General features: G+C 40.3%; 1 protein-coding gene across 1 annotated transcript in view; it reads right to left on the reverse strand.

Annotated features, from left to right (window-relative positions):
• Window positions 1-27401, reverse strand: part of FRAS1 (Fraser extracellular matrix complex subunit 1) — a 163980-nt gene that overhangs the window by 39324 nt on the left and 97255 nt on the right. Inside the window, exons 21-31 of the mRNA XM_042870531.1 lie at window positions 24838-24984; window positions 21373-21519; window positions 19743-19883; window positions 19392-19532; window positions 18658-18798; window positions 17848-18118; window positions 16567-16648; window positions 13654-13977; window positions 9427-9577; window positions 5274-5452; window positions 3115-3231 (exon numbers count right to left, since the gene is read on the reverse strand). Coding sequence (XP_042726465.1) covers window positions 3115-3231; window positions 5274-5452; window positions 9427-9577; window positions 13654-13977; window positions 16567-16648; window positions 17848-18118; window positions 18658-18798; window positions 19392-19532; window positions 19743-19883; window positions 21373-21519; window positions 24838-24984 — 1841 coding nt within the window. The remainder of the gene's footprint in view (window positions 1-3114; window positions 3232-5273; window positions 5453-9426; window positions 9578-13653; window positions 13978-16566; window positions 16649-17847; window positions 18119-18657; window positions 18799-19391; window positions 19533-19742; window positions 19884-21372; window positions 21520-24837; window positions 24985-27401) is intronic.

Genomic DNA, 27401 nt, shown 5'->3' on the forward strand with positions numbered 1-27401 from the left:
TAATGTGGCTGGACTGGATTTGCTCTTAAAAGAAATCTTGAAAATGTTTCAGTCATTTCCATACAAATACAGAGGAATCGAAGCTTTCCTTTTTGTTTTAAGCCTGTCTAAAAATGCCCTGATCTTTCCATTATAAGATCATCATTAGTCAAGGGTGGGCAGTGTGTTACAAGAATTATGGTGTTGTACGATTAGACGTCAGTGGTCAAAGGCAGTTAACTTGCATGAATTTATGAACCTTAACCCTGCAGAAATAATGGCCATGAGAAATCATCAAATTAAGTGAAGTCCAGCTGAGTATGAAAAATAACTAGCTCATTTCATAATCACTAACATAATATGGGGAGTACAAGCCAAGTTAGGGAAAGTACAATTAATTCACCTCTGTTGGAACATCAGATGATCAGGTTCAGGAACAAATTACAGGTTTCCACCCACCACATCATGTGCAGCTCATTGAATCCCAGCACTTTCATGCCTTTAAGTCCACCCTGTCAAACCTATGTCTCATCCTGCAACCCAGGCTGCCCGGAGAAGCTGCGGATGCCCCATACCTGGAAATGTTCAAGGCCAAGCTTGATAGATTCCCGGGCAGTCTGATCTACTGGCTTCCAATATGGCCCGTGGCAGGGAAGCTGGACCTAGATGATCTTTGAGGTACCTTCCAACCTTTCATTCTATGATTCTAAGACCCTCGAGACCCAGTCTGGACACTGAAGGAAGGCAGGGTTCCTTAGCAACAGCTCAAAACATCATAAACGTCACCAAATCTACAGTTCATTTCTCTTCAGTATTTTCATGCAAACACTTCAGAAGAGAAACCACAGCCTAATCTATGAATGTCTGTTGGGAAGCATCAAATAAAAGTTGACAATCCATCTCAGATGTGAAACAGTCGCGTATACAGCTGGAACCAAGAGCCATGAAGTTTATTTGTGATATCATAGAATCACAGAATCACAAGGTTGGAAACAACCTATAAGATCATCCAGTCCAACCATCTCCTCCTCACCATTGCCACCACAAGCACTAAACCATGTCACGCAGCACATCATCCAGTGTCACTTGAACACTGCCAGGGACAGCGACTCCACCAGCTCCCTGGGCAGGGCATTCCAGTGCCTGACCACTCACTTGAGAGAAATAGTTCTTCCTTATGTCCAACCTAAACCTCTGACACAACCTGTGGCCATTACCCTGTGTCCTGCTTGTTGCCTGGGAGAAGAGGCCAAATCCCTCTTCATCACAGCCTCCCTTCAGGAAGTTGTAGAGTGCAATGAAGTCTCCTCTGAGCCTCCTCTTCTCCAGACTGAACAATCCCAGCTCCCTCAACCGCTCCTCATAAGACTTGTGCTCCAGACCCCTTACCAGTTTCATTGCCCTTCTCTGGACATGCTCCACGACCTCAACATCTTTCCTGTAGTGAGGGGCCCAAAACTGAACACAGTACTGAAGCTGTGAGGTTTCTTTCAACATGGCTATACACAGCCTCTGTGCAAAAACTCCAGGCTCCAATGTAACTACAGTGTAACAGCAATTCATGCCACCTCAGGAAGCGAGAACCTTCCTTTTCAGATGCTTAGAAAAAATGTCTCCTTTACAAACCCAATTTCTGTTTGCATGGAGCTGGTGTGTATGTAGCTCAGGCTCCTGTTATCAATGGTATCAGTGTACTGCAAACAGGTAACACGAGTGAAAAAGTAGTATAGATGTTTGCCCAGTTCAACTACCAAAGTGTCATCAAATTTTCTTCCACTTTTCTTGGAAGGACACTCAAAGAGACAAGGTTTACAGGTATGAGAAGACTTAACATTTTATGCTTGCTCTTCAGCTAAAGGAGTTTGAAGATGAATGAACAGAACGCAATCATGCTGATGCAAGGAAGCGCAATTTTACGATGAAAAGATTTAAGATTATAGTTTCTTCATAGTTGCCTCTAAGGCCTATTTGTCTCTCCCACAGGTAGGGCTTGCAGGTTGTGAGGCGTCCCTCTGTAAAATGTGTTTTATGGCACTATTGAATTTTGTGGTGTGTAATTAGCTATAAAATCCAGTGCAGCATGGCTTAGTCAGACACCTCTCCCATCAATTTTACCAGTAATGGCAACAACAAAAAGTCAAGAGAAGAAAGACACATTGCAGGCTATTGCTCCAAGTAGCAATCTGAACATGTTTTATTAGTGCCTGTGAAAGGTCAACACTATTTTAAACGCTGACAAGGCCCTTGTGTCATGGAATTTTGATTAACTCCACTCCCATTGCTTCCTTTGGTCTTTCCTGGCAAAGCCCCATACTCTCCTCCAGCCCAGGCACCCAGAATCCCTCCTTATACAGCAGGAAAAGGAAAGCTAGACTTCTCCCACATACATGATAGGGCTTGTCTAGAAGGCATGTGCTGAAGTAGGAGGGTTCACAAAACCAACTCTAGACTTTGAACACAATCAGGGAAACAACTAAGTTACAGGCAATGTTGTTATCAAAATGGTTATTCCTTGAGTCAAAGCTCCAAGACAAGGTAGTTCAGTCCATGCATGTAGATGCACCAAGGCTTGCCTGAATAGTTTCCAAATTATTATCTGTGTTCCTAACATCGTAACAATAAATGAAAACTTTCTGGTGTAGAAGGGTAAGTAAATTTGCAGTGGAATTACTGGCAAGATCTACTCATTGCAGTCTCTCTAAACCACAGCTTCTTCACTCTTGCTACTCCTAAAGGCTTCTCAGGAAATGGTATTTTGAAAATACTAAGAATTCAATAAAAATATTTAAAATTCTCTTTTCCCTCTCCTTTCAAGTTTATAAATTCATTGCTTCTAACACTGAGTTTCTCAACTTGCTTTTTGTTGTGCTTTTTTTTTTTTCCCCCCCAACCATTTCCACTTTTAGCCTATCTAGTTTTTTGTTTGTTTGTTTTCCTCCTGTTTCCACCCTAGTTATCTATGTGATCTGTGCGTCTCATCCCTTGGATTTAAGTGTTCGAATCGAGCACAATAGTGTGGACAATAGCAAATGCAAGAACCAACATTCAGCAGCCATCACTCGATGCAAGGCTTTTGTCACTTTGCACTGCAGCAATGAACATGGAAAACAGCAGTCAGTGGTGTCAGACACTTACAGCCATGTGCAAAGAGGAGCCAAGGGAAAGCTGAGGTGCTCTGGGTGTCTGTGGGAGCACAGCAACATTGAACACGTGGCTTTCCAAGCTGGCTTGTGGACTGGCAGAGCTGGACACCTGCAAAACAAAGATCAGATGAATGGAAACCTGTCAGAGGACATGGAGGACATTTCTACGTAAGTTTCTTAATTTTCTTCTCCTCTCCTGCAGATCTATGAAGACAAAGACACAAATTGCTCCAGGGTGTACCAACCCAGTGCTGCAGGGAACTAAGGCTATTAAATAAGAATCAGTTTCTCTATTATTGTCTGTTCACCAGTTCTCTACCCCCCACTCGCTCATTACTGCCTGTGCTGGACACTTCCATTTTGCCAGATTTTACTTCAGCTGGCTGTATATTTTAGTGGAACTCTTCATCACGAGAACAAAAAACAAACATAACACACTTTTAAACCATCTTCCCATCCCCAAAATGACAACCCACTGTGCTGGTTTTTCAACAATGGTACCGCCTTGACAGTGACTCCCTGTGATCCCAACATCTTCCACGACAGTCTGTGCTCATGTTTCAGAAAGACCCATAAAGATTTTTCACGCGCAACTTCAACACCAAAATTAAGCCAACTGCATCTAACTTACCATAACAAACTCACAGTGACAACATACGAAGCAAATCATACTGCATTTGTAAAAATTCAAAGAACCAAAACCCTGTTCCATAGGGATAGGCCCACAAACTTTCACAGCAACCCTGGGAGGCAAGTGCCTCAGTTACAGCTCTATCTGTCAGCAGGTATGGAAGCCCACACTTGATTTCAACAGAGCCCTCTGTGAGTCAGAGTAACACCTCAGCTCACAATTTCAAGAAAATGCTTGAAAATGCTCTGCTGACTTAAATACAGTTAGTTTAACCATTTGCTGGAACTCTTCTGAATTGCTGTCACCTGAACATCAGCTATCAAAATACTGATGAAAACTACACATCAGCTTCATCTGAGCCATCCCAATAGCTGAAGGCTCAGATGTGTTACTGTCTCCTGATGTTACCCAGGTAACCACAGCTTCCTTTCTTACTTAGTATGGCAGTATGTACAATTACTGCTACCATTTCAAGACACTAAAATCAAACATTTAGCTCATGCAAAATGCATACTCTGAAGAACATGGCAATTAAGCTACAGATTAGATTGTTCAACATCGACACTCACAAATTCCTCATTATCACTTATGTTAATTACTTTAGAAATTACCTTAATTGCTTCTCCAGTGCTACAGTAACACCTTCTGAGTTTTAAACCAGATGTATGCAGTGTTTTTCACAAGTGTTCACGTTTGCTGGATATTATGGGATATTGTTAAATGTTCCACACAAACAGAAAGGACCAATTTGAAGATTTTTTTGGCCATTAAAACTGAGGGGAGGTGGGACTTTCTTTATTGTTACATCTGCTGGAGAATATTGGTATCTTTTTGTTTGCTTGCAAGAGAAATTACTGTAGGGCAAAAATTAATGATTAACTGAAGCACTGAAGAAATCAGGAGGGTTGCTTGGTGTTGGAACTTACAAAACAAACATTAAAACAAAACAAAAAAAAAAAAAAAAAAAAAAAAAACCCACAAAAAACCAAACCAGTCAATACTCAGCACCCAGAGCACATATTATGGGTTTTAGGAAAGGGTGCTGTAATTACCATACGGTACCAAGGAGTCAAACCTACTGCTTGACATGCAAATAGCCCAACATAAAAACTGCCAAGATATGAGCTACAGTAAGATACCCTGCATGCAGAAGCCTTTTCACACAGGTCTAGACTTCAGGAATACCCTAGGAGAGCATGGGCCAGAGGACTTCTGCAAGCATCTCCTCATGCAGATTTGTTACCCAGCCAAAGGATCCCAAGAACAGCCAAACATGTGGCCATACAAAACCACATCCCTGCTTTTCCCTCCTCCTATGGGATTAGCCTCATCTCAAAGAAAGCTGGGGGATGGGGGACATCACATTACAAAGAAGGATGGGAATACAATAATGAAGTGTATCCACCCTGGTACATAAACTCATGCACACTCATTCACCAACACCACACACCTACATACACCTAAGTCTGTATGTAAGCATGAAAATGCCCACAGAACTTCTCTGTGAATAATACAAGTACCTGGAACTGAAAGGAGTCACTCTCTACTTGAGTTCCAGAGTGCCTGTACCACACAATGCCATTGTTGATGTCCTGCTGGGTAAAAGAGGTTGTAGGTGAGGCTGCTCTTCCATCAGGCAAAAGCTGCCATGACTCTGCTGGGCCATCTGCTGGCATTGGGACCAGAAGCACCACTTCACCTGGGAAAACAAAGATGAATAATCAGGGCACAACTCATAAGAAGATGATGATGCCTTTTCACCAATTAACAAGCATCTGAAGACAAATGCCCACCAACTCCACATTTTTTTTTCCATCTAGACTGATGAAAAGATACTGCAGTAAAGCACATAAAAAAAATCACCAATGAACCTTTGTGGTTACACAAGGAAATTTTATTTACTGTCTTAGCAAAGGGCAGGTTAAACAGTTTGTGCAAGGACACAGGAGAAATACACGGCCAAGCAAAGTACAGGATCTGCAAGTTCACACTTCCAAAGTGTATTTCTGCTAAATGACCAACACACATCAACCTTGAGATCTGTCTGCCTGATAAACTGAGCAGAAAAATACTTCTTGGAGCTCCTGTGAAGGGGCAAAACAAGTAAGACACGATCAGGGTTAAAAAGCATTGCATCACACTATCCATCTTCCCCTCAAGGATACAACTTAAGTATCAGAATTCAGCATACTAATTTTTTCAAGGTCAGATTTTTTTTTTTTCTAGCTGTTTTTGGTACTTATTATGCCAAAAAGTATCCTCAACAGACTTCTCTGAATAGAAATACTCAATTATAGAGCTCCTGAACCAACAGAGTGAAAAAAACCTCTATCACAGGCTGTAGATAAAGTCTGTATGCTCTGGTGTGTAGCTCCTACTCCAAAGGATGTGCAACTTTTGTCTCCCTAACATTCTGCTCATTTCTGATTTCTGTATTGAGAAACAGGTTCTCAGCTGGGCTAAAGGTCACTGGCACCACAGAAGTAAGAGGAGAGCAGGATGGGGGAACATCCCACGGGTTATCAACTTATCAGCTTTCCTCATGTATGCCTACAAAGATTTTGATGTCACCACTGAAATTCAAACGACTTTAATCTAAAAACATTATTTAAATACAATTAATCAAAAGTGCTGTGTGCCAGAAGATGAGCATGAAAACCATGGTCATCAGTTTCACTGAGCCACACAAAACATGAATGCCTTCACAAACCACTTACATAAGCAAAACAAAAACCTGACAAAAAGCTTTACGATCAAAATGAATTGCGCATTTTTCTGTACTGCAACACAACTTATTTGTCTGGGAGTTAGCCCAATCTATGAAAAAGTGTATGTTTCCCCAGTCTTTACTATTCTTGGTTACATATAACTTATCTGCTCTTTGCATAACTTGTTAGCTGAATATTGTTCTTTTGTACTCATCTTAGAAAGCATCCCTCACGGCTACCAATTCAGAAGCTGTCTTTATTACAAATCACTTCCACCCTCCTTACAGCTTTAATCATTCTGTTATGCAAAACACTCATCATAAGCTCTCTCAGTTCATTTCCCAAAACCACTCTCATATAAAGTAGTAAAAAAACAATTCAAACTGAAATAATACACTTCCATTTTATAATCAAACCCTATGCTAATATTCCCTTCCCAGTGAAATCCACTGCCCTAACTATTTTCCCTGACGCTTTTGGTGCATGGGAACTCAACCCCTGAATATAATGTGCCATTTCTAGAGATCAAATCACTAAAGCTGTTAGGGCCTGCATGTCGTGCACCCCTCCCAAAGAAAGAGAAGAAACAATCAGAACATACAGCAGCTTTAAGCATGCCTGTGTGTCTTATAAATTAATATTTAATTCAACCAGAAAGCAAAGCTCTGTTGTTTGCTTACATTGTTTACGAACTTCATTTCACTGGAATCAAACTATTTTTAAACAGAAAGGTATCTGTTGATAGGTTACACACAGGATTGTACAGCTTGTGTATACTCTGGCAATTTCTTGGAATATGTCATAGAATCATAGGATGGCTAGGATTGAAAAGGACTGCTAAGAACAACCAGTTTCAACCCCCTGCTCTGTGCAGGGTCACCAACCACCAGACCAAGCTGCCCAGAGCCACATCCTGCCTGGCCTTGAATGCCTCCAAGGATGGGGCATCCACAACCTCCCCGGGCAACCTGTTCCAGTGTGTCACCACCCTCTGTGTGAAAAACTTCCTCCCAATATCTAACCTAAACCTCCCCTGTCTTAGTTTAAAACCATTTCATCCTCTAAGAATGTATTCCACACACAGAACTTTATGGTTTAACAATACCTGCCCTAAGAAGAGAGTTTTTTTTTTTTCCCCCCCCCCCCAAGTCACAGAGCTATATTAAGAATCCTCTGTGCTGGGAGAACAGAGAAGATAGCAGTTCCATTTCTATGGACAAAATTAGGTTCAGCATAAAGGGATCCTTAAAAAGATCTGTTAAAAAGATCCTTAAAAAAAAAAAAAACAACTGTTTCCTGAAAAGCAGCTGTAGAGAACCAAGTCAACCCCTGCAAATGGAGTGGATCTGGACAGGGAACTTCCTTCCCCAATTACATCCTTTCTGTTGGGTTTCAGGGTCTCAAAATAAAGGACAAGCAGCATTCTTTGTCCATACCGTTGTCAACAGAAATACAGAGGTTAATTCTAAAGTGGGTTTACATCCCAAATTTTCTACATTTCCTATGAATGTTTTTTCTATTAGTCAAATACCAAGATAAATAGACAAGCCTTCCTTAATTAATAATTCATTTTCTACATCACTGATTTTTTCCTCTCATTCTATGAAATATTTTATATGAAACTTTGAAGATCATGAATTTCCACTGCATATTCCTCACTTGAAGCTACAAACTCACTTGTACTACTGCAATTAATTACAGTAGAGATAATTATGGTGATACAAACTCAAGATTATAAATTTTAGTTATGGTTAGGCGGCAGGAGACAAACTCCTCAGGGAAAAAATTCTTGTTTTCATGTAAATGCTTATTAAAAATGAGAGTTTTGCAATTTAGAAGAGAAACAATTAATTTGTATTCTCTTCTAAATTGCAAAAAACAAAAAAAAAAAAAAAAAAAAAAAAAAAAAAAAACCACCAAAATAACCCCCAAACCAACGTAACGTATGTCTCCAACAGGCACTGGCAGCTGTTAAAGAAACCAGCCTATCCTTACAGCAAAAGGTAAAACCACAGCACTTACATTGCTAACGTGACCCTCTAATTTCATTCAGCTCAACAGATTTGAGTTAACAATAGCATTTCATAAAAGTACAACATATGTAAGTTATAGACATGGTCCTATTGAAGAAAACAGTGATACTGATGGGGAAAATGTCATTTCTCTTTTTTATTTCCTTTCCCACTGCATATGACGCCTTCTCCTTTCCATGCTGATTCTCTGAATTTCTATCTCAGTCACAAGTGTTAGCACTTTCCCCACTCCTCAGCATGAGTACAGAGGATAAAAGCTGTAGTCCTAAGCAGGGGGATGCTCGTGAAAGCCATTACCCATAGATATGAGAGACAAAAGCCTGTCACAAGGAATTTGGAGACTGGAATTATATAAGGAAGCAAATGTCACCAATTTGTGTTCGAGCCAATAACCTGTATTCCATCTGTAGAAATTAATCTAAATGATGTCGTGGAGTTTAGGGAGCTCTCTAATTCTTCAATGTAAACTTCTGCTCAACTGTTTCCAGAGATAGATACTACTTAATGCTGCTCTTCATCTAGACATTAGTTATGGGATATTTTCTTCTGGCAGAGAGAGAGAGACTCAGCTCTCACAAGGATCTAAATTTACCAAAATCTCACTACTCTTAGAGAAACACAGTTGCAGACAGGCAGATTACTAGACAGAATCATAGAGCTTCACTACTTCGCACTGCATCTGAACTGGAAACAGAGGTTAGTGGCACTTCTTCAGCATAGTATTACAAAGAAACATTCCCTCAAATGCAACTGGTTTTGGGAAAATGCCACTGAAGAATCAACTCTAGCGTGTCTGTGAAGAATATTCTTTTCCCCACAAATAACCAGAACACTGTACTTTTATTTAGCAATTGGAGACTTAGACATACGCAGGGTGAAGAGCAACACACTCTACAGCTGCTTTTTGACAATAAAACTCCAAAGAAATTCACCATGTCTTGGCTGGTCCTTGATGTTGTAGGTTATCTCAGAGTCACGGGCTCCAGGTACCTCAGCGTGCAGAATTGTCTTGGAGATCTGCAGCATGCCTCCCTGGGGCACCCAGACCAGGGAATTTGTCACCAGCCGAGGGCTTCCGTAACTCTGCATGTGAAGGGGACAGTGCAAAGAGACTTAGCTGAATGTCACCAATACTGTGCTAATGGAAACAGACTGAAAGTGAAAAGAACAGCAACTATTTTGTAGCTTTTTAGACATTCAACGCTAGTTGTCCGTTCAAGAAAAGGATGTGCATTTTTCACTTGTATCCCTTGGACCCAATTCTAACCCTGCAAGACTGACCTTGCTCTAAAGCATTTTTTATTTCATGTATCCTACACTAGACTTCCCCAATTTCAGCCTCCCTCCATAATTCTGTCTCCTACTGCCATCCCTTGTTCTCTCTCCTTTTGACACATCTTGACAGAATTTATCTCCTTGGCACAGTGGAAAATTCATTATCAACATCATTGGAAAATATGTGTCTAGTTTCCAATGGGCACTTGAAATGTATCTGACACCTTAATGACCACTTCTTCTCTCACCTCTCCTTATTTTATTTCTAAAAATAGACACTGTGCTTATAGAACAAACAGAAAAATCTCTCTATGGCACCTCCGTATCCTCACACGGATTCCTGTTATCACGAGAAAAAACAGATTCAAAAATCAACCTCATGCTTTTCTAAAAGAAAATGGGGATCATTCTCGCAGCTTTTGGCCAAATCATTTTTTATCCACTATTTGTTCCTTCATTTTTCAAATCTGTATGTCAGGGCTGGATGCAGTCATAGTTTCCTAACTGACATATTTCACTAACCCCTACTCTGGCGTTCAAAGGCTATATTAAAGCCCTTTGGAGCTCTACATAACTTTGTTAGCTTATGCTCTGTTGGACAGGCCACCAAAATCTGTATCCACTTCAGTGCCATGGCTCTTATAAACCCACTTGCATACTTGAAGCATGACTTCTGCTCTTGATTTCTGATAATTCACTTTGAAACTGGTTGTGCTGAACTGCATAATCTATCAAAATCTGACTGCTTCATTTAAGCTATCATATTCCTCCTCATCACTGCCTCACACAATAATGCGTGACCCAAAAGAACTGATGAAAAACTCACTATTATTTTCTTCCAGAACTTCAATGGAGACACTCGAAAGGGTTAAAAAAAAAAAAAAAACCTATCTGAAAAATAACAACATTAAAGGACAATTTCACAGCTCCATTTTGACATTTGTCTGCCAAGCATTTTTCATCCATTCAGTTTGTGCTTATTTTGAAGGATTAATTTTTAAATGCCACATGATATTGAATTGTATCAGGTCAACAGCTTTGTAGCATAACGGCTGCTTTATCTTTTTAGAAAACAACTGAAAATAAGCCAGCCTTAGTGCCAGTTAAAAGAACCCTGTCAACATATCTAAGTTTTGGTTTTTTTTTCTGCTGGTGCCTTAGGACACAATTAATTAAGAGTATGAATGAACTCACTGCTCAGGAAAAGCACTTTCAGATAGCTGGCAGAGGCCAACATCCTTTCTGACCCATGCTACTTGCCTCCAGGGAAGATAAGATACAGCACACTGTAAGTGAGTTAGACTGCCTACCTGAAACTCTTAGAGTAGTCCAAGGACTACTCAAGTCTTTGAGTTCAGTCTTTGCAGGTGTGTACAATAACCCACTGCAGCTGGCAGTAACTGCAATTAGCAGTGCAAGATCTAGTAGATTTTGCACACTGTCAAGACCCCAGGTTTTATGAAGTGAATGGAAACAACCTGCCCATTCAATATGGACTAACACACATTCTAGAACCAACTATCTCTCGTCCTTTTCCTCCATTCATGCCAGTCTCTTAGGAAGAAAAGGCATCCATACTCAACAGAAATAGGCATATCACATGTGAGTTGGTCTGACCTTATCTGACTTACAGTACACAGCCTGTGATCATATTTTCTAGGACACAGGCTCACAATTCTCCACAGGAGCACCACTGGTGGTTCTCTGCCAGAAATGGAGCACCCGCAGGCCTCAAATTAACTTCACAGAAGCTGTAATTGTTAAAGAACATCAACAGAAACACACAGCAGAGCAAGTCATTATTAAGAGCTCTCAGAACAGAGGCTGGCTATTCAGACTGCAGTAGGCCAAATTAAGTGTTTCAACAGAAGTAAATAGTGAAAAGAAAGCTGTTACCAACCAAAGGGACGAAATAAACCATCCAAACACCTTGCAGACGACTAGGCACCCATTGTGAACAGACACAGCCCTCTAATTCATAATACTTGGAAGGTTATGTCATGCTTTTATGTCTTCGCACTTTCACCACAGTGGATTAATGTCTGAAAATCATACCATCTGAGCCTATCAAATAGGAATCCTTAGACATGTCCTTTCACACCAGGACTTATTAAATAAAATCATCCAGCAATACATTATAAAAACCTTCATGTACTTTGATAAGTAGCTTGGTTTAAAAACCACCCCTTAAACTCCCACTCCTCCAGCCAGGGTTCTACCAGGCTTTTCAGCAATCTCTAGATGTAAATCAAGGAAAGAAAAAAGGGTCTTTTTGCAGGCTTGTCTCAATTATATATTTTCAGAAAGAAACCCTGCATCCCATTCAGCTCCCAAGGTTACTTCACAAAGATGATAATTAGGATGAGGCAGAAGCTGGGTGTCTGCCAGCTCTACCCTCATACTAAAAGCTGTTCCACTCTCACCTCTGCCACCACCTTCATTCCCCTCTGTAGTCAAGCACTGCATGTAGAGACTTGGAAAAACAATGAGAGAGAAGGGAGCACAAAATTGGCTAATGGGAGAAACTGTAACCCAGCACAATTCACCCTCACTGGCACTTAAAACAAGAGCCTGCTTAATCAATCGGAAATAAAATAACAAAGTTACAAACAACAGAGCAGAGCCCAAGAATTTTATTATTACTGCTCAGGGCCACATGAGGGTAAAGAAGCCATAGGTGAGGCTGCTCTTATTATGTGACTCTAAAAACTCAGTATCAGCCTTGTAAGCAATCCCTTTTGATTTGCAGGCAGATCATGTCACTAATTACCATTAATTACTACATTTCAGATTTAGGAGCACTCTCAGGGTCCAAATGGTATCACTCCTACCTTGTGCTAACTACACATGGGCATAAGTATGGCTTGTAAACTCTCCTCAAGATTTTGATGCCCAAAGCACTGCAAAATACATCAAATACAGCAGAGGGCAAAAGAAGGGTAATAGAATTTCCTCTTAAATTCCTTTTACAGAGTGGAAGCACATAAAGATTATGTAATTCTCAGATCCACACATAAAGAAGACTGTGAAAAGTGTTCCACATGGACTAAGGAATAAGAAAGTACTCAGTTCTTGTTTGTTTTTTTTTTCCCCTTCTGTTTTATTTCAGCTCAATACCAGAATTGAAAAGCTTGCAAGCACTTCAACACCTTTATTTTGTTTTAAGACTCCATCACACAAACGGTTTCGTTGGCTGGGATTAGGTCCTCCAAAAACAGACAGATGAAGCACCTCTGTTTCTAAATTTCACTGCTGTAAGCCCTGTGAAATTTAATACAGTGTGCCACTTCATGTCCAGATACAGAAGACAAACAACTGTTTTTATACCTATGAACTGCAATAAAAGTAAGAAACAAAAATCTAAGTACTGATTAATGATTACCGAATATTGGTCTCCATGCCCCATCATTCTGGAATTCACCATACAGAACCATACAGAAGGATGAAAGATTTCAGTGGAGTCTGACCCTGGGAAACACCAAAGTACCCAAGATACACCCTCTCTCTATCAGCCTAGTAGCAACTTCATTGTTCCCATTGCTTCAGCCCAAGGAGCAGTTTGACCATCTCACCAGCCCTCTTTCTCTCCATCCACTCATTCTCCAACTTATCACCCTTATCAAGACTAAACTCTCACCTGCAACTTCAGAACACATACTTAAATTTTCAAGTCTCTGAAATGCAAACCTTAATTTTTTGAAGCTGCACAACCTGAGCTGAACCATTCCCACCACAAATCAAGAATTCCTGAAAACCTTCATCAACACACTCCTTTCTCCTGTCTCTGACCATGGCCTGACACGGGATTAGCGATATCTCAGGGATCTAGCAGTACTTCTCCAGATTGCTAATTTGCTTGCAAAGATTTATGTCACAGCAAGTACCTTGGGAGCAATCTTAATGTGGAACAGGATGTTCTGGAAGTGGTACCCATCATTCACTTGCAGAAGAACCGCATCATCCTGGGTGTCAGAGCCATCATGAGCATAACGTAGCAGTCCACCAGCAAGGTCATCAAGGTGGAACATGTAGATTGAAGCTGAGTCCTTGGGAGGTTTGATCAGCTGACCATGACGTGGAGGCTCTAAAACCATCAACATGACATCCTGAGGATTGTCACCATCTCTCACATCAAGCAATACGTCTGTTATAGTTCCAATGTCCCCTCTGTGGACAAGGAGAGCCTCATTTCTCAACAGATAAGGGGCCTGAAACACAAAAGCAGCTCTTAGCTGTTTGCTAAACCTTCGTGATTTAGCCAAATCTGGAAAGAAAAACATGGGGGTTAAAGAAATTAATTTGGTTTGTCTCTGCTGCTGAGATATAGCAGGCTTTCAGAGGATCACTCTCTATTTCCCCCCCCTCCAGTAGGAAGATCTAATAATATCTAGTAGTTTAGACCGATTTAGGATTCTCATGCCACAGCAAGCTTAGCAAGGCAAAATACTCAGGACATTTATAAAGAAAGCACTTTAGTTATCAGCCAGAGTCTGCATGGAAAAAAAAAAAAAAGAACACAACTTAACTTTATAACCATCCATAGAATTTCAAATGGAAATGTGGACTTCAACTATCTTGGAAGGGCTACATTTCAGATGTATGTCAGCAGGCCTATCTGGAACACAGACACCTCAGATGCTGAAAGTGCATGTATGTGAACAGCAAGTTCTGAGCTGGGGTGGGGATGGAGACATATCACATTTTTCCCCATGTATAGCCTACAGCTTTCATAACTTAAGATACCTTTCTCATGCTTGAAAGGCCGTCTGTCTAAAATGAGCTCCAGAGAGGGAAGAAAGGAAGCAAAGAATTCTGATGGTGAGCCAAACTGACAGGCAGATGCTTGAATTAATACTTTTAAGCAGAAACAAGTTCATCAGCTAACACTGAAGGATATACTTTCACTTGTCTTGAACTAAGACCACCTCAAAGACAGCCAAACTGGGTGTCATCAGCACTATTACTTATTTTTCTTTGAAGACGCCTCACAGACTCACAGCATGCTAGAAAGAATATCAGCTAGAGTCTACATTCCTGCTGATTCAAATTAGTTCTCTAGTTCTTCACCATCAACAATATTCAAAACTGCAGTCTCTATTGATCACAATAAACATCATCTGCCATCAGTAACACTTTGCCTCAGGAGGTAGGCAATCCTGTAGAGACAAAGTCAAAGACGTGGGGGCATTCATCAGAACTAACTGCTGCCATCTCACCTGCGTACAGCTTATGAGGGTTATTAACCATCAACAGGCAAAATTCCTATTATTAAACCTCACTTATGTATTCTGGGGCAGTGACTGTAGCTGTTACTCAGATGGATGTCCTGCTGAGGTGAACAAGAGATTAGACTAAGAAAAGATTCCAGCGCTGGCCAGAATCCATAGACATCGATCAGAATCAAAATCTATGGCTTTTCTTACACTAGAAGTCACATCAGAACAATTTATAAGTTATTGAGTGACTAATATGGAGTACAATTAAAAGCAACACAACACAGTTATGTCTAATGCCTAATTAAGATTCCTTAGGATAATCCCTAAAGAACATTAAATAGAACACACATGCATAAGACTACAGGATGTAGTAGTCATGTAAGCAGCTCACCATATTTTTGGGCTACTGGTTACAATCCAACTACCACCAGCACGGAGCACAGAAAAGCACCTTTCAGACACAAATCCATCCACAATAGCAATGATTAGAAGACACACATTTCTTAAATCAATCATTCTGAGGACGGATGCTGAGTCAGGCTTGTAAGCACATAATCCGAACTAAGAGATAAACGACTGATTTTCAGTTACAGTTTTAACAAGCCACTTAATGCCTCACTGAAGGTGTAAATGGACCTTAAGAGTTGATGATATCATTTGTACTTTTTCATACTAAAGAATAGGTCAAGCAGCCACAACAACTTCAGCTCAAGCACAGCTATTTGACAAGCTTCCAATTTGGCAGTTTTTCTACAAAAAGGGTTCAGTGCAGCCTGTAGTCATTTTGGAATCATGGGTCTCACTCTACTAAGTGAGCCCAGCCCATACTGATCATACTTCCACCACCATCAGTAGTCAGCAAGGAGCTACGCCCGGGCAGCTCCAGCACATCTGCAGCATTCTGCAATGTCATGCGCTCACAATTTGCATCTTGCACACCTCTTCATGTCTGGCCTTTTAGGAAGCCTAGCTTTAGAAAATGATTCATGAATGTATTTCCTGTTTAGTATCTCTTGGTGATGCTCTCCGACCAAACGATGCTACAGATTTTAAATAACAATAAATAGAGATGTGGACAATTAACAGCACCATCAACTTGACTAGAAATGGAGAGCAGTTTAAGAGAGACACTGTAAATAGTCTGTGTTGATTTAACTCCCAGCTATCCCTGAACAGAACATTTAAGTAAAAGCTACTGTCAAGGCATCCCTACCATAAGAATCAATCATCATTCAATCACCCTGCAATAAGAGATTGAAGTAGACCACCTGCTGTCCCAAAGAATAATTCAAATGGCTGACACTCCTTAGCCCTCCCTGATAATGGTTCTATCTAACATATGGTTCTGTGCAATCACTCTACAAGCAAAGTTAGACAGGCCAGCTTCTTCAGTCACTTTACCCAAGTCTAGCTCTTCCAAATGACTCTGGCTGCCCCTCAACGAAATGAGAGTTGAGCTTCACTTGCTTGAGCTGAACATCAGCTTGAGTATTGCCCAGCTCCTTTGTTACCGCTGCAAGAAAGCAGGGCTCCAAACGGTAAAAAAAAAACTGAGGTTGTTTCCAAGCTTTGTTACATTACCTGTGTTGAAAATGTTTGAACGTTGATCACCTCAGGATGGGAGAACTGCTGATCGCTGACCCTCAAGGAAAGCTGTCCTTTCCTAAAGAAGTTCCCAACAAGCCAAAATACAAGGTAATATAAATGAAGTAACCTCGTAGGACTCAGTAAATATATAATTTGTATTTTAAAATATTACGTATTGAGCTAAAATTATTAACTTAGCAATAGGTGCTTTAGATAAAGGTTTTACAATTCTGGTTTTATGGAAGTTTTTCCTGAAGAGTAACAAAAGTCTCAACATGTAATAAATACTTTTAACTATGAAATAACATACCCTCATTTCCTTTTAATTAATGCTATCCACATAGGATGGTGCTTCCAGGATTAAGTACGAATTCTAAATGTCAGCTATTCTCAGCTCAAGAAAAATGTCATTTATACAGCTCTGAAGCAAAAGCTCCTGTTCTTCAGAGCTTTTGTTTCTTGTATATTTTTCAATAATGCCACCAAGAGTTTTGTACATAACAAGTACATAACAAAATCTTCATGTTTCATTGTGACTACCAGGCAGAAAAACAGCGCACGATACAGAAACTCATAATGCTGCTTCAACTCTGGTGAACATGAGCTAACCCTTAGCATCAGAAGGACACCCAGAAAATTTTTTTGAAATCAATGATCAAAGAACACTCTAATTTCCACAGGCAGAAATTTAGAGCAACACTCTATCAGTCTGGGCTAAGGCTTTATGGTGAAGTAAATCAAGTGTGAAGTTTGGCAGGATGACTGGCTCACTGCCTGGCAGCATGTGAAATCTGCCTCCTTGCAACCTACTTGCAGCGTGAGCACTGCCAGATGCTAATCACTGCTAATCGTCCCAGAACACTAACAGGGCTCAAGCTGTAGGCAAAGTCATGATCACTGAAAGCAGGCTATGCTGCAGACCAAATCAGTAACAACATTTCAGCATCTTCCTGACAGTTTCAGAGAACCCTTGTAAGAACCAGCATGATATACCAATTCTAAACCCAGAGGAGACTATGTTATGTCTAAGATGGAATCCTGCATCACAGTTCAGGCATATGGATTACCATTACCCCTTACATCATAAAAGGAAGTTTCAGACCACCATTTCCACTATGGCACAGTATCTCAAAAATACAATGAAAATATATCTAGTAGCAGTGGGAAGTGTGCTTCAGTGTAAGAATCTTTCCAACATGCAGAGGAATACCTGTTTTCAAGATAAATAAATTTTCTTAAGGCAAGAGTTTAGAAAAAGTATCCACACAGTTATACCTGGATTTCTCTCTGCTGTGCACAAAGCGGACTCTATTCTCTTTCACATCCTTGAAGCTGAAGTGGTCACCTTTGCTCAGCTGCACTTCTTTCCCATTCACCACCATCACTAGCCTGCCATTGGAGGGAGCACTGTCAATATGGAACAAGAGCTGTTCTGTGTCACCATCCAGATCATGCACATCCAGTAAGGAGAGGTCTAGGGGCTTTACCCCACCAATCCCTACTGTGAGGGTACTGTTTACATGGAAGCTTGAAGGATGCCTGCTGACTAAAAAAAAAAAAAAAAAAAGAAAGAAAACACAAAAAAAAGAGAAAGAAATACCACTGAATATATATTCTAAGTAAAGACAGCACTAAGAAAATAATGCACATCTGCATTTTAAGAAGAAACAGCACAAAACTGAGCACCAAAAACGCCTCTGACTGAACATGACTTCTGGTCTTAAAATCTCAACTCTTCACAAGGGTAGATAACAGTAGGACAAGGGGAAACAGTTTTAAGTTGAAGGAAGGAAGATTTAGTTTGGATATGGGGGAAGTTCTTTACAGAGAGAGTGGTCAGGCACTAGAACAGGCTGCCCAGAGAGATTGTGGATGCCCCATCCCTGGAGGTGTTCAAGGCCAGACTGGATAGGGCGCTGGTCAGCCTGGTCTGGTATTAGATACAGAGGTGGGCAGCCCTGCATGTGGCAGGGGAGTTGGAGCTTCGTGATCCTTGAGGTCCCTTCTAACCCAAGCCATTCTATGATTCTATGAAATCTACTAGAAGCCTGCCAGCTTAGACGCCTCATAAGGACAGAGACCCACCTTCACACTCTCTGGTCCACTTGCTGCCATAGAATCCCTGTCCACAGGCAGAAACGCAAATCTTGTTTTTCAGAAAAGTGTTGCTGTCACAGAGGTGGCAAAGGCTGTCACTGTCACACTCCAAGCATCCATGAGGACAAGCTGCATTAGACACAAAAAATGCAACCCTGAGACACAGTTAAAACAGAGCAAATGCTGGTGTGCAGAGCTGTCCTCCAGGTCAGGACGGAAACATCACTGCTATTACTGTCCTACAACTTGACACAATAAAAGGGAATGGACAAACTGCTTCGATAAAAATAGCAGTTGAGAAGTTCCTTCCTCACTTGACCAGCATTTTGCACTGACTACAGAGAACCGGACACAATCTTCCAGTTGGAAGACACATGCTTTTAAGTTACTGTTCTATCAACTTGAATAAAAGTACTCCAAATATATATTTATGTCCTAGACAGCTTCCTAACCCACAAATACAACTGAAACCTTTCTAACAATGTATTTTTAATACTGAGCTTCTATGGACAGTGTATCTACACGGTATTTCATTACCCCAGCATTAGATACATGTAAACACAGATGCAGCCTGTTATTTAATACTCAGGTTGACTGCATTATTTCAACAGTGAGCTAAGACAGCATCAAAGTGCTTCCTCTTCACTTCAGCATTGCACAGTGTACAGAACACAGCCTACAACCTCGGTTCCTCTCCGCCACATCACACTCACTTCACTTACCCATGCATTTTTGCTGTGCATGGTCTGCGTAATATCCCTTCCCACACTTATAAACACACTGACTGTCCAAGAGGAAAAACGGAGCTTCACAAAGGCTGCACTCATTTGGTTGGTGACACTGAAGGCAATGTTGATCACACCCTGAAAAACACATGCAAAGAGTGAATTCAGTACCCCTTCTGTTTCCCACACTATGCTGTAAAGTCCCCAAGCAGCACAGCTCCATGGTATGCAAGTGGTGGACAGCAGCGAGTGATCTGACATATGAGCACATCTTCCATGTGCATCAGCTGGAGACAACAGGGCAACCCACTGGTAGAAGTGGTTAAGTGGTAACACTCAATAACTTACTCTGGCACGTATCTGACTTTTTGTAGAAAGCTGTGGGGCACTGTTCCACACAAGCTCCTTCGTGGAGAACACTGCTCTCCATACACTGCAGGCAGTCGGTCCTCAGGGGGCCTTTACAAGCATTACAGCTCCAGTCACACTCTGGAAGAAAAAGTGTCCAGAGCCCTCTTTAGGGTGAATAGTTCACTGTATAGGTAAACAGCCTAGCACAGTAAACTTCGTAAAATAAAAACTGTTAAAGATACACTAAAAACAAACAAACAAACCCCTACCGTGCTTAGTCCTGAATCACTTACTACACAGGATACATATTTCTTCTTCCCCTCTTGGAGCTAACGTGTCCCAGCTATATCAAATTTGTGCAAACTCAGCTCTTGTTCAGCATTAGCAGGGGAGTTGGAATAGATATCCAAAGTTCCCTACAATTCTGTGATTCTGTACTTCAGACCTGCTATCACTAGCACAGGTTTCCTGTCCATAAAGCCTGACTTTAACGCGTGAATATAAATGCTCCTTCTCTGCAAACAATGTTATTGTTGCTCACAACTATCCACCCTGCTTCACCAATCTCATCCTTCCATTCGACTGTGACCAAAAGAAAACGCAACTGCTGCCCCTCACTGTCCAAATACACAACTGGAAACCAGAAAGCCTCCAGATCCAGACAGGACCAAATCTGTCTTCAGATGCCCCCTGCAAGTCTCTTCCCTTCAGTCTCTGTAACAGAGTCCCAACCAAGCACCTGTGCCAAAGGGCTACTACGGCTGCTAAGCTACTGTTTGTACCCTGGTGGAACTGAAAGGGTCTTTATCAGTCATTAATGATAGATGCATTTAGCTGATGAGACAAACAAACAAGAAAAATGGAAGAGAAACAAAGATCTACTGAAATGAGCCCACACAGCATGTCCAAGGCAAAAACAAAAAAAGCATCCTGCTCCATTCCAACACATTCAACACTAGATAATGCTACCCCTCTGAACAGCTGCAGTGTTAAAGGGATGACATTACTTAGCTCAGGTAATGGAGAGAGAGAGAGTTAGAAACGAACACTAAGCACTCATCTGTACTATATCGTCACATGGCCGTGGTAGCACACAGTAAAGCCATGTTATCCACACTGATTTCCATTACGGAACTTTCTCCTTGGAAGTTTTGGAAATCCTTCAAGCTATATATCTTTTAAATCACTCCAAATTCATTTTTTGCAGTCATTCAGTGATGCAGTATTTAGTACAACAGAAAGAAGCAGGGAAGTACACAAGGCCCTATAAGCACTCTAAAACAGATTTACACTGCTAAGCTTCCTCATTATTCAGTTGACCCATAACTAAATCAGTTCCAGGCCCTGACCCTTAAGAAGTTTGCTGGCTCACTTACTAAATCATTTACAAGAGAAGGATTTAAAATAATCTTGTTTTTCTCTGAAAGGCTGAAAAATATGACAGGTGACTGCTGAAAAACAAGAAAAGTGTAAAAAACTCACAAGTTATATGTCACTGAACAACTCTCCTCCCTCTACACATATTTTAAAGCAGGCTACTCTTTAGATCATGCTGCAATATAACAGATTATTAATCAAGCAACTTGCATTTTTTTTTTTTTCCTTTAAATCAGCATTACATTTTCACCTTTGCAAGTCCTGGTAGAAAAGTCCAAATAATACTGCTGAGCACAGCTCTCATACTGGCATTCTCCAAATAAAAGAACCTTAGCTGGATCTCTACAAGACGTACAGCCAATAGCTGATTCACAGCTCCGGCACTGGCTGTTGCAAGCTGCAGAAAACAAAAACAAAAAAAATCACTGTAATTATCGGTACACCAACCAATTGTGCAAATAAAATTGATGTTAAACCTGCAGTTACTCTACTCAAGAACTTCTTTAGAAACACAAGAGACATCACAGATCATTCTTCTTATGTTCCTTCACACAGCCCTAAAAATGCAAAAAGCCTTCTTCCACTTGAAAATCTCCTTACAAAATCTCCTGCTGCTGCTGCTTCTCTCTTCTGAGAAGGCCAACATAAAACAATGCATGATAACAGCTGAATCACAGCCTGAACCTCCAAATGATCACCTGAGGGGAGCAATAAATCAGCCCTGGGAGCACAGCTGAAGGCAATTCACCTGAACTGCCAGAAGGGGTGGAGTCTGGCTCCACCTCTCCTAGACCCATTTAAAAGCTGGCTACCAGGAGGGGGGGGAAAGAACTCTTCTGGAAACCTCTTCTTTGGAGTTTTGCAGTGAGCCCAGGATGTGGGTAAGTTTTTTTTTTTGTTATTATAATCTACTTTGCCAAACTCTCTTGTTTATTTCATAATTATAAAATTTTTATATCCATTGACTATATAACAGACATATATAACACATATATATAACAACATATATATTGTATATAACAATGCATAACAATAAGCTTAAATATATAACAATAAATTTAAATCCCAACTATCTTCCCCAACTCTGTCTGTCATAGTTCCTTTTAAGCAAAATGTGCCTCACACAATTCTAGACTTAACTCATAAATACACAAACTTAAAGATCATAATAGACTACTAGAATCCATTTTTTTTAGCCCTAATAAGACCAAAGACTTCTTAAACTTCACTTGCTGCTTCTTCCTGTTCATTTGTATGGCTTAAAGTTTTGGAATTCTAAGGTGCAAGTAAAATGACAGCGGGGAAAAAAGGTAATCAGATGTACTGAATCTAGGACTAAAAGTCAGAGACCTAGATTACTTCAGCCCAGTCCTTCAATGTCCTTAGTCTAAACTTGTAGAAATTAATTTCATTTGCTTTTAAATAAAACTAGACTTTTACAATTAACAAAACTTCCAAATACAGAAGTGTGGAAATAATGACATTGCTCTTCTCAAAATGAGACCCAGTGTCCTTCAAAACTATTACTTTTTTTATCTCAAAAACGTCACCAGAAGTTTCTATCTTATTGAGGTGCAAATGAATTTCCAGCAAAACATTTATCTGAAGAATCTAGTAACTATTTTCAGGTGCTCTGGTGCCAGTTCCATTTCACCTAACTTAAAATAATAAGTAGAATAATTACTGTTTGTAAAGTGCTATGAAAAAATAACTATTGAAAGTACAGCAAAATATGCAATGAGGTAAAAACATTCAGAAATTAGATTTCCCCAGAAAATATGCCAGAACAGTAAGCAAAAGTGTATCAGAAAGCAATTCTGTCTGTCAGTTGTATCATCATAAATCTGTAACTGCTTTTTTACTAAATCCAGAAATAACTTTCAAAGCTTTGCACTGTTCTTCAGACAGGCGCTTAAAAGCATCTTAAGAACACACATGTATGCACTCAGCACCTCTCTGAACTTCAGTATGAACACGAGTTCCTCAAAAGTGCATGGCAACTAAAATAAACTTTGAAGAGAGACCCAATTTCCTCTGCCTAACTGCCAACCTCTGATTAAACAACTTTCATTACCATTGAGTGGCAGTTTTTCTGCAGCCTGAGACAGTTCATATCTACATGGCTTATAAGCAGTACTTCACTTGAAAAGGCACAAGTGACACTTGGAATGGAAAAAAAAAATCCAGTGCACCAACACACTTTGCCTTGAGTCTCCTGCCACAGTGAATGCATACATTTCTCAAAAAGCCATTTGTAAATGAAGAGATTAGAAATGGCACATCGTAGCTGACCTTGTGTGCAAAAATCTATTTGCATTTGAGCAACTGAACCAAATTCAGGAAGGGCACAATCCTCAGAAACATTCCACTTCTACTAAGTCTTAATAGAAGAGGCTAAGTGTGGTAAGTAGGCTTTCATTAGAACAGGCCAATCTGGTGTAGTTAGCAATAAAAGAATCCATGCTGCAGGAAAAAACAGTGAACGTCTTGTAGAGTTTTCAGGAAACTAGCCAGGACAGTGAGAATCTCATGATGCCCTTTCTATTCCTCTTTTTCTTAATTCCTTTCCTTTTTTTTTTTTTTTTTTTAACTTTCATTATTATTACTGAAGAGTCTTTTTATGTCAACTAAATAATGGTACAAACTCTTCCAGTTATTTCTTTGAAGTCATGCAAGGCATCTCCATTTTCACTGGTAATCTGGAAATGTTGTGAGTTGTGTATTTCAACAAAAAGCAGGTAAAGCTGACAAACATATCGGCTTCTTCCTATAGTGACCTCATCAGTAAAGAAATTGCATCTAGAGGGGATGACATTATACCTATATTAACTGCCGTGCAACGCTGTTATTCTATCATAAATCAGGGTAATACAGGTAACAAATCTGAGCATTCAGGTTCAGAGCAACCAAGTCCCTTAAACACTCATTTTTAGTTATGCATATTATAATGGGTCGATTCAAGTGAGGGTTTTAAAATATACGTTTTTAATGTCTCTGGGCCATAATTTTGAAACATCAGGTCCAATAATTGTGAGGAATAACTCAATTTATGTCAAGGTCAAAGTAAACATAGAATAATATAAGGAAAGAGAGGCCCTGAGAGATTCACAAGGGATAGCAAAAGTAGAATGGCATATTACTAGACTTAATGCCAGATCAATTGTATCAAACAATCAGAAGGCAAAAATACCATAGCTCTACTAAGTCAACTGGGGATTGCCTAAAAGCTGTACTTTATTCTACTGAGGATTCACATGTGGGAAAAATGTGGCACAAATGCTCAGGTTGTAATACAGCTTCCACAGCAGACATGGCAGTGAGGAGTGAGAGCAGTCTAAGAAAGAATTGATAAAGCTCTTCTAAACTTGTCAAGTTTTCACAAAGCACGCAATCTACCTGCATGTTTGGCTCCCTCTCTATGTACCACCTGGACAATTTAACAAGAAAACCAATGCAAACTCTAGTGCAGATTTTTCCTATGGGACCCCAAATCCTCCTGTTTTTGAAGCCAATAACAAAACTGCAACAGTTCAAATTCAAACCATGCTGCAGGCTCTATTTCTAAGGCAGCTAATCACTTCTGTCAACTCAGATCACATTTTAGGCACTTGAAACCTTCCTTCTCCTGGCAATAGGAACAGTAAATGAAGAAGCAAGAAACGATGTCAGTGAAAACACTGTGGAAAGCACAGATGGCTTGGAGGGAGACACTCACGTTTGCAGGTCTGGCTCTCATCCTTGTAGTATCCTGGAGAACAGACTGTAACGCACGTTTTGGTGTGGGACAGAACCAGGCTGGTGTTGCAGGAGGAGCAGGAAAGAGGACCCCTACCTCTGCAGGTTTTACATGAGGGATGACATCCTGCAGGGACAGCAAAAGCAAATGTTTCTGTTCAAGCAAAAACAGATCTTCAAGGCAATTCTGAAGTGTTTAGCAGCCGTACTCTCAAAGATTCAGTCCCAAAAGTCCCTATCAAAGTCTAAGCTCTTACTGGTGCTCAGGTGCAGAACCACAAGCATTCCATCTTGTGAAACATGACTTAAATAGATTCAGTTAAGCCCTCTCATTTCTCTTTTTACCCATTCCTTTTTACTTCAATCTTCCCCTTAAGTAGAACTCTACAAGACCTGGCCAAGAAGCATCTATCAAAAAACAGCAAGGATAGGGAAAACAAGTTTCAGTACCCCTTCTCATGCTAGCTCTCAACTATTTTCACGTCAGACACTCCTGAGCCCAAAGTACTTTGTTTAGAATCCCCCCTGACAGAACCACTAAGTGCTTTTCTAACAGCTCTACACATCCCTGAAGATTTATAACCATCCCTTCAATAGGAATTGCACCAGCTACAATCTATTTCAAGAGCCAACACTAAAAGAGAGATAACAGTCCATTTCACAGAATCGTAGGGGTTGGAAGGGACTTCAAAAGATCACAAACTCTCTGGGCATCCTGTTCCAGTGCTCTGTCACCCTTACCATACAGAAGATCTTCCGCATGTTAATACAGAACTTCCTACGTACAAGTTTTAGGCTGTTCCTCCTGTCCCATTACTTCACACCACCAAGAAGAGCCTGGCCCCACCCATCCATCTCTCACCTCCCTTCAGATATCCACGCATTCTCTCTATATTTCATTAACAACTTTGCAGGCCTCCATCACATTCCCTTCTCTTAAGGTCTCTTATTTTCTAAGTTGAAGAACTTATGTCTACTTGGTTGTTCACTGTACAAAAGACGTTGTTGCCCCCTTCCAGCTTTCCTCCCCTTCACTTTGAGATGGGCAGAACTGCTCACAGCATGCAGCATCTATAGTCAGCAGTAGAACGAGTTCTTTTGCTTTCCTTTCATAGTAGCTCCTAACAGTTTATTTGATTTTGCAATATTGCTCAACATTGAGATGGCATTTCCATACGTTACAAGATTAGAGCAAAGATGCCATCATTTTGCACATGAGTCTAGAACCAGTTATCTTTGCATCAATGCAACTGCCCACATCAAACTTCCACCTCTTACTGTATTGACCAAACCCAGTTTTACATGGCCCTTCTGCTTTACAGCCAGCAAATCCACTGTCTGTCTGAAGTATGGAAGTACATTACAACCATTCTTTTTCCCTGCATTTTTAAGAGATATTTTTATGCCACATCTCTTGTTTATCTTCCCTGTTTTCTTTATTCTCTTTCTGCTTCTTAGTTTGGCTTAGAGATTTAAAAAACCACAGCAGAGGCCAATAGATCCTACCAATTTCTTGAAAGAGGATAGAAACACACAAAATTATTATTCTATTTTATTTCTTGATACACCTTTACCTAAAGATTGATGTCATCATTACACCTATCAGGCCAAACTGATCACAAGCAAGAGCAGGCAAAGGAATCAGAGAAATGACTGCATTACATCATGATGGAGATCTTAAATGCCAGCACAAACTGTAATATAAGCTTTGACACAGTCTGAATAATGTATAACTTCTTTTAAATGAAATCCTTATAGCAAAAGCAAGAAATATTATCCCTAGGCTTAAATTTCTAGGAAGGTAAAATATATCTCTCAGGGGTCTTTTCTATTAAATGACACTGAATATATTTCATAAGCCTCTGAGATTTCATTTGTCAAAAACCAAGTAAATAGACAGCTCCCAGTGTGCTTGAGAGTAGCCTCAAAACATTAATCACGAGCGGTCAGACTGGATTAGAAAATGTTACTTCCAGTAAAAGGTGCAGTTTTGGCACCTACATCTTAATTCTAATGCACAGAATTTCTTGTTTTAATTTTCTTCTCTTAAAATAAACTGCAGTACTCTTTGCTTTGTGTAGGATGCTTTAACATGTCTCCATTGGCCACATAACAAAAGCATCCTACTTAGTTCTAAGAGTTCAGGAACTGTAAAGCAGCTCAGACACAGTGTGGAACAACATGAAAACTGAAGGAGATACTCAGATAGGTAAAGAAGCAGAGAAACAGAAGGCTGGATAACAAAACATTTTGATGCTCCTTCCCCTGTACAGATGAAAAGCTGAATCTACCATACCAGCCCACCTGCAAAGTTAAATGGCTTTTTGCATTAGAACTTGCTAGAGACTTTTGGGCCATTACTGTAGCAAGACAAAAACTGAAAGATTATAAATGTGGAAGGGGATGATACTCCACTTTAGGTAGCAGACTTCCTGAGAAGTTCCTACGAGCAAGAGTTCTATTTTCTGAGCAGAATTTGCATGGTACTTCGTGGAACACACCCAAAAAGCATTTTCAGTGTCTGCATCCTGTAACAGTGCAGGT

The sequence above is a fragment of the Lagopus leucura genome, unplaced genomic scaffold (genome assembly GCF_019238085.1).
Source record: "Lagopus leucura isolate 7727_CA_CO unplaced genomic scaffold, USGS_WTPT01 Super-Scaffold_100004, whole genome shotgun sequence".
NCBI classification, from domain to species: Eukaryota; Metazoa; Chordata; class Aves; order Galliformes; family Phasianidae; genus Lagopus; species Lagopus leucura.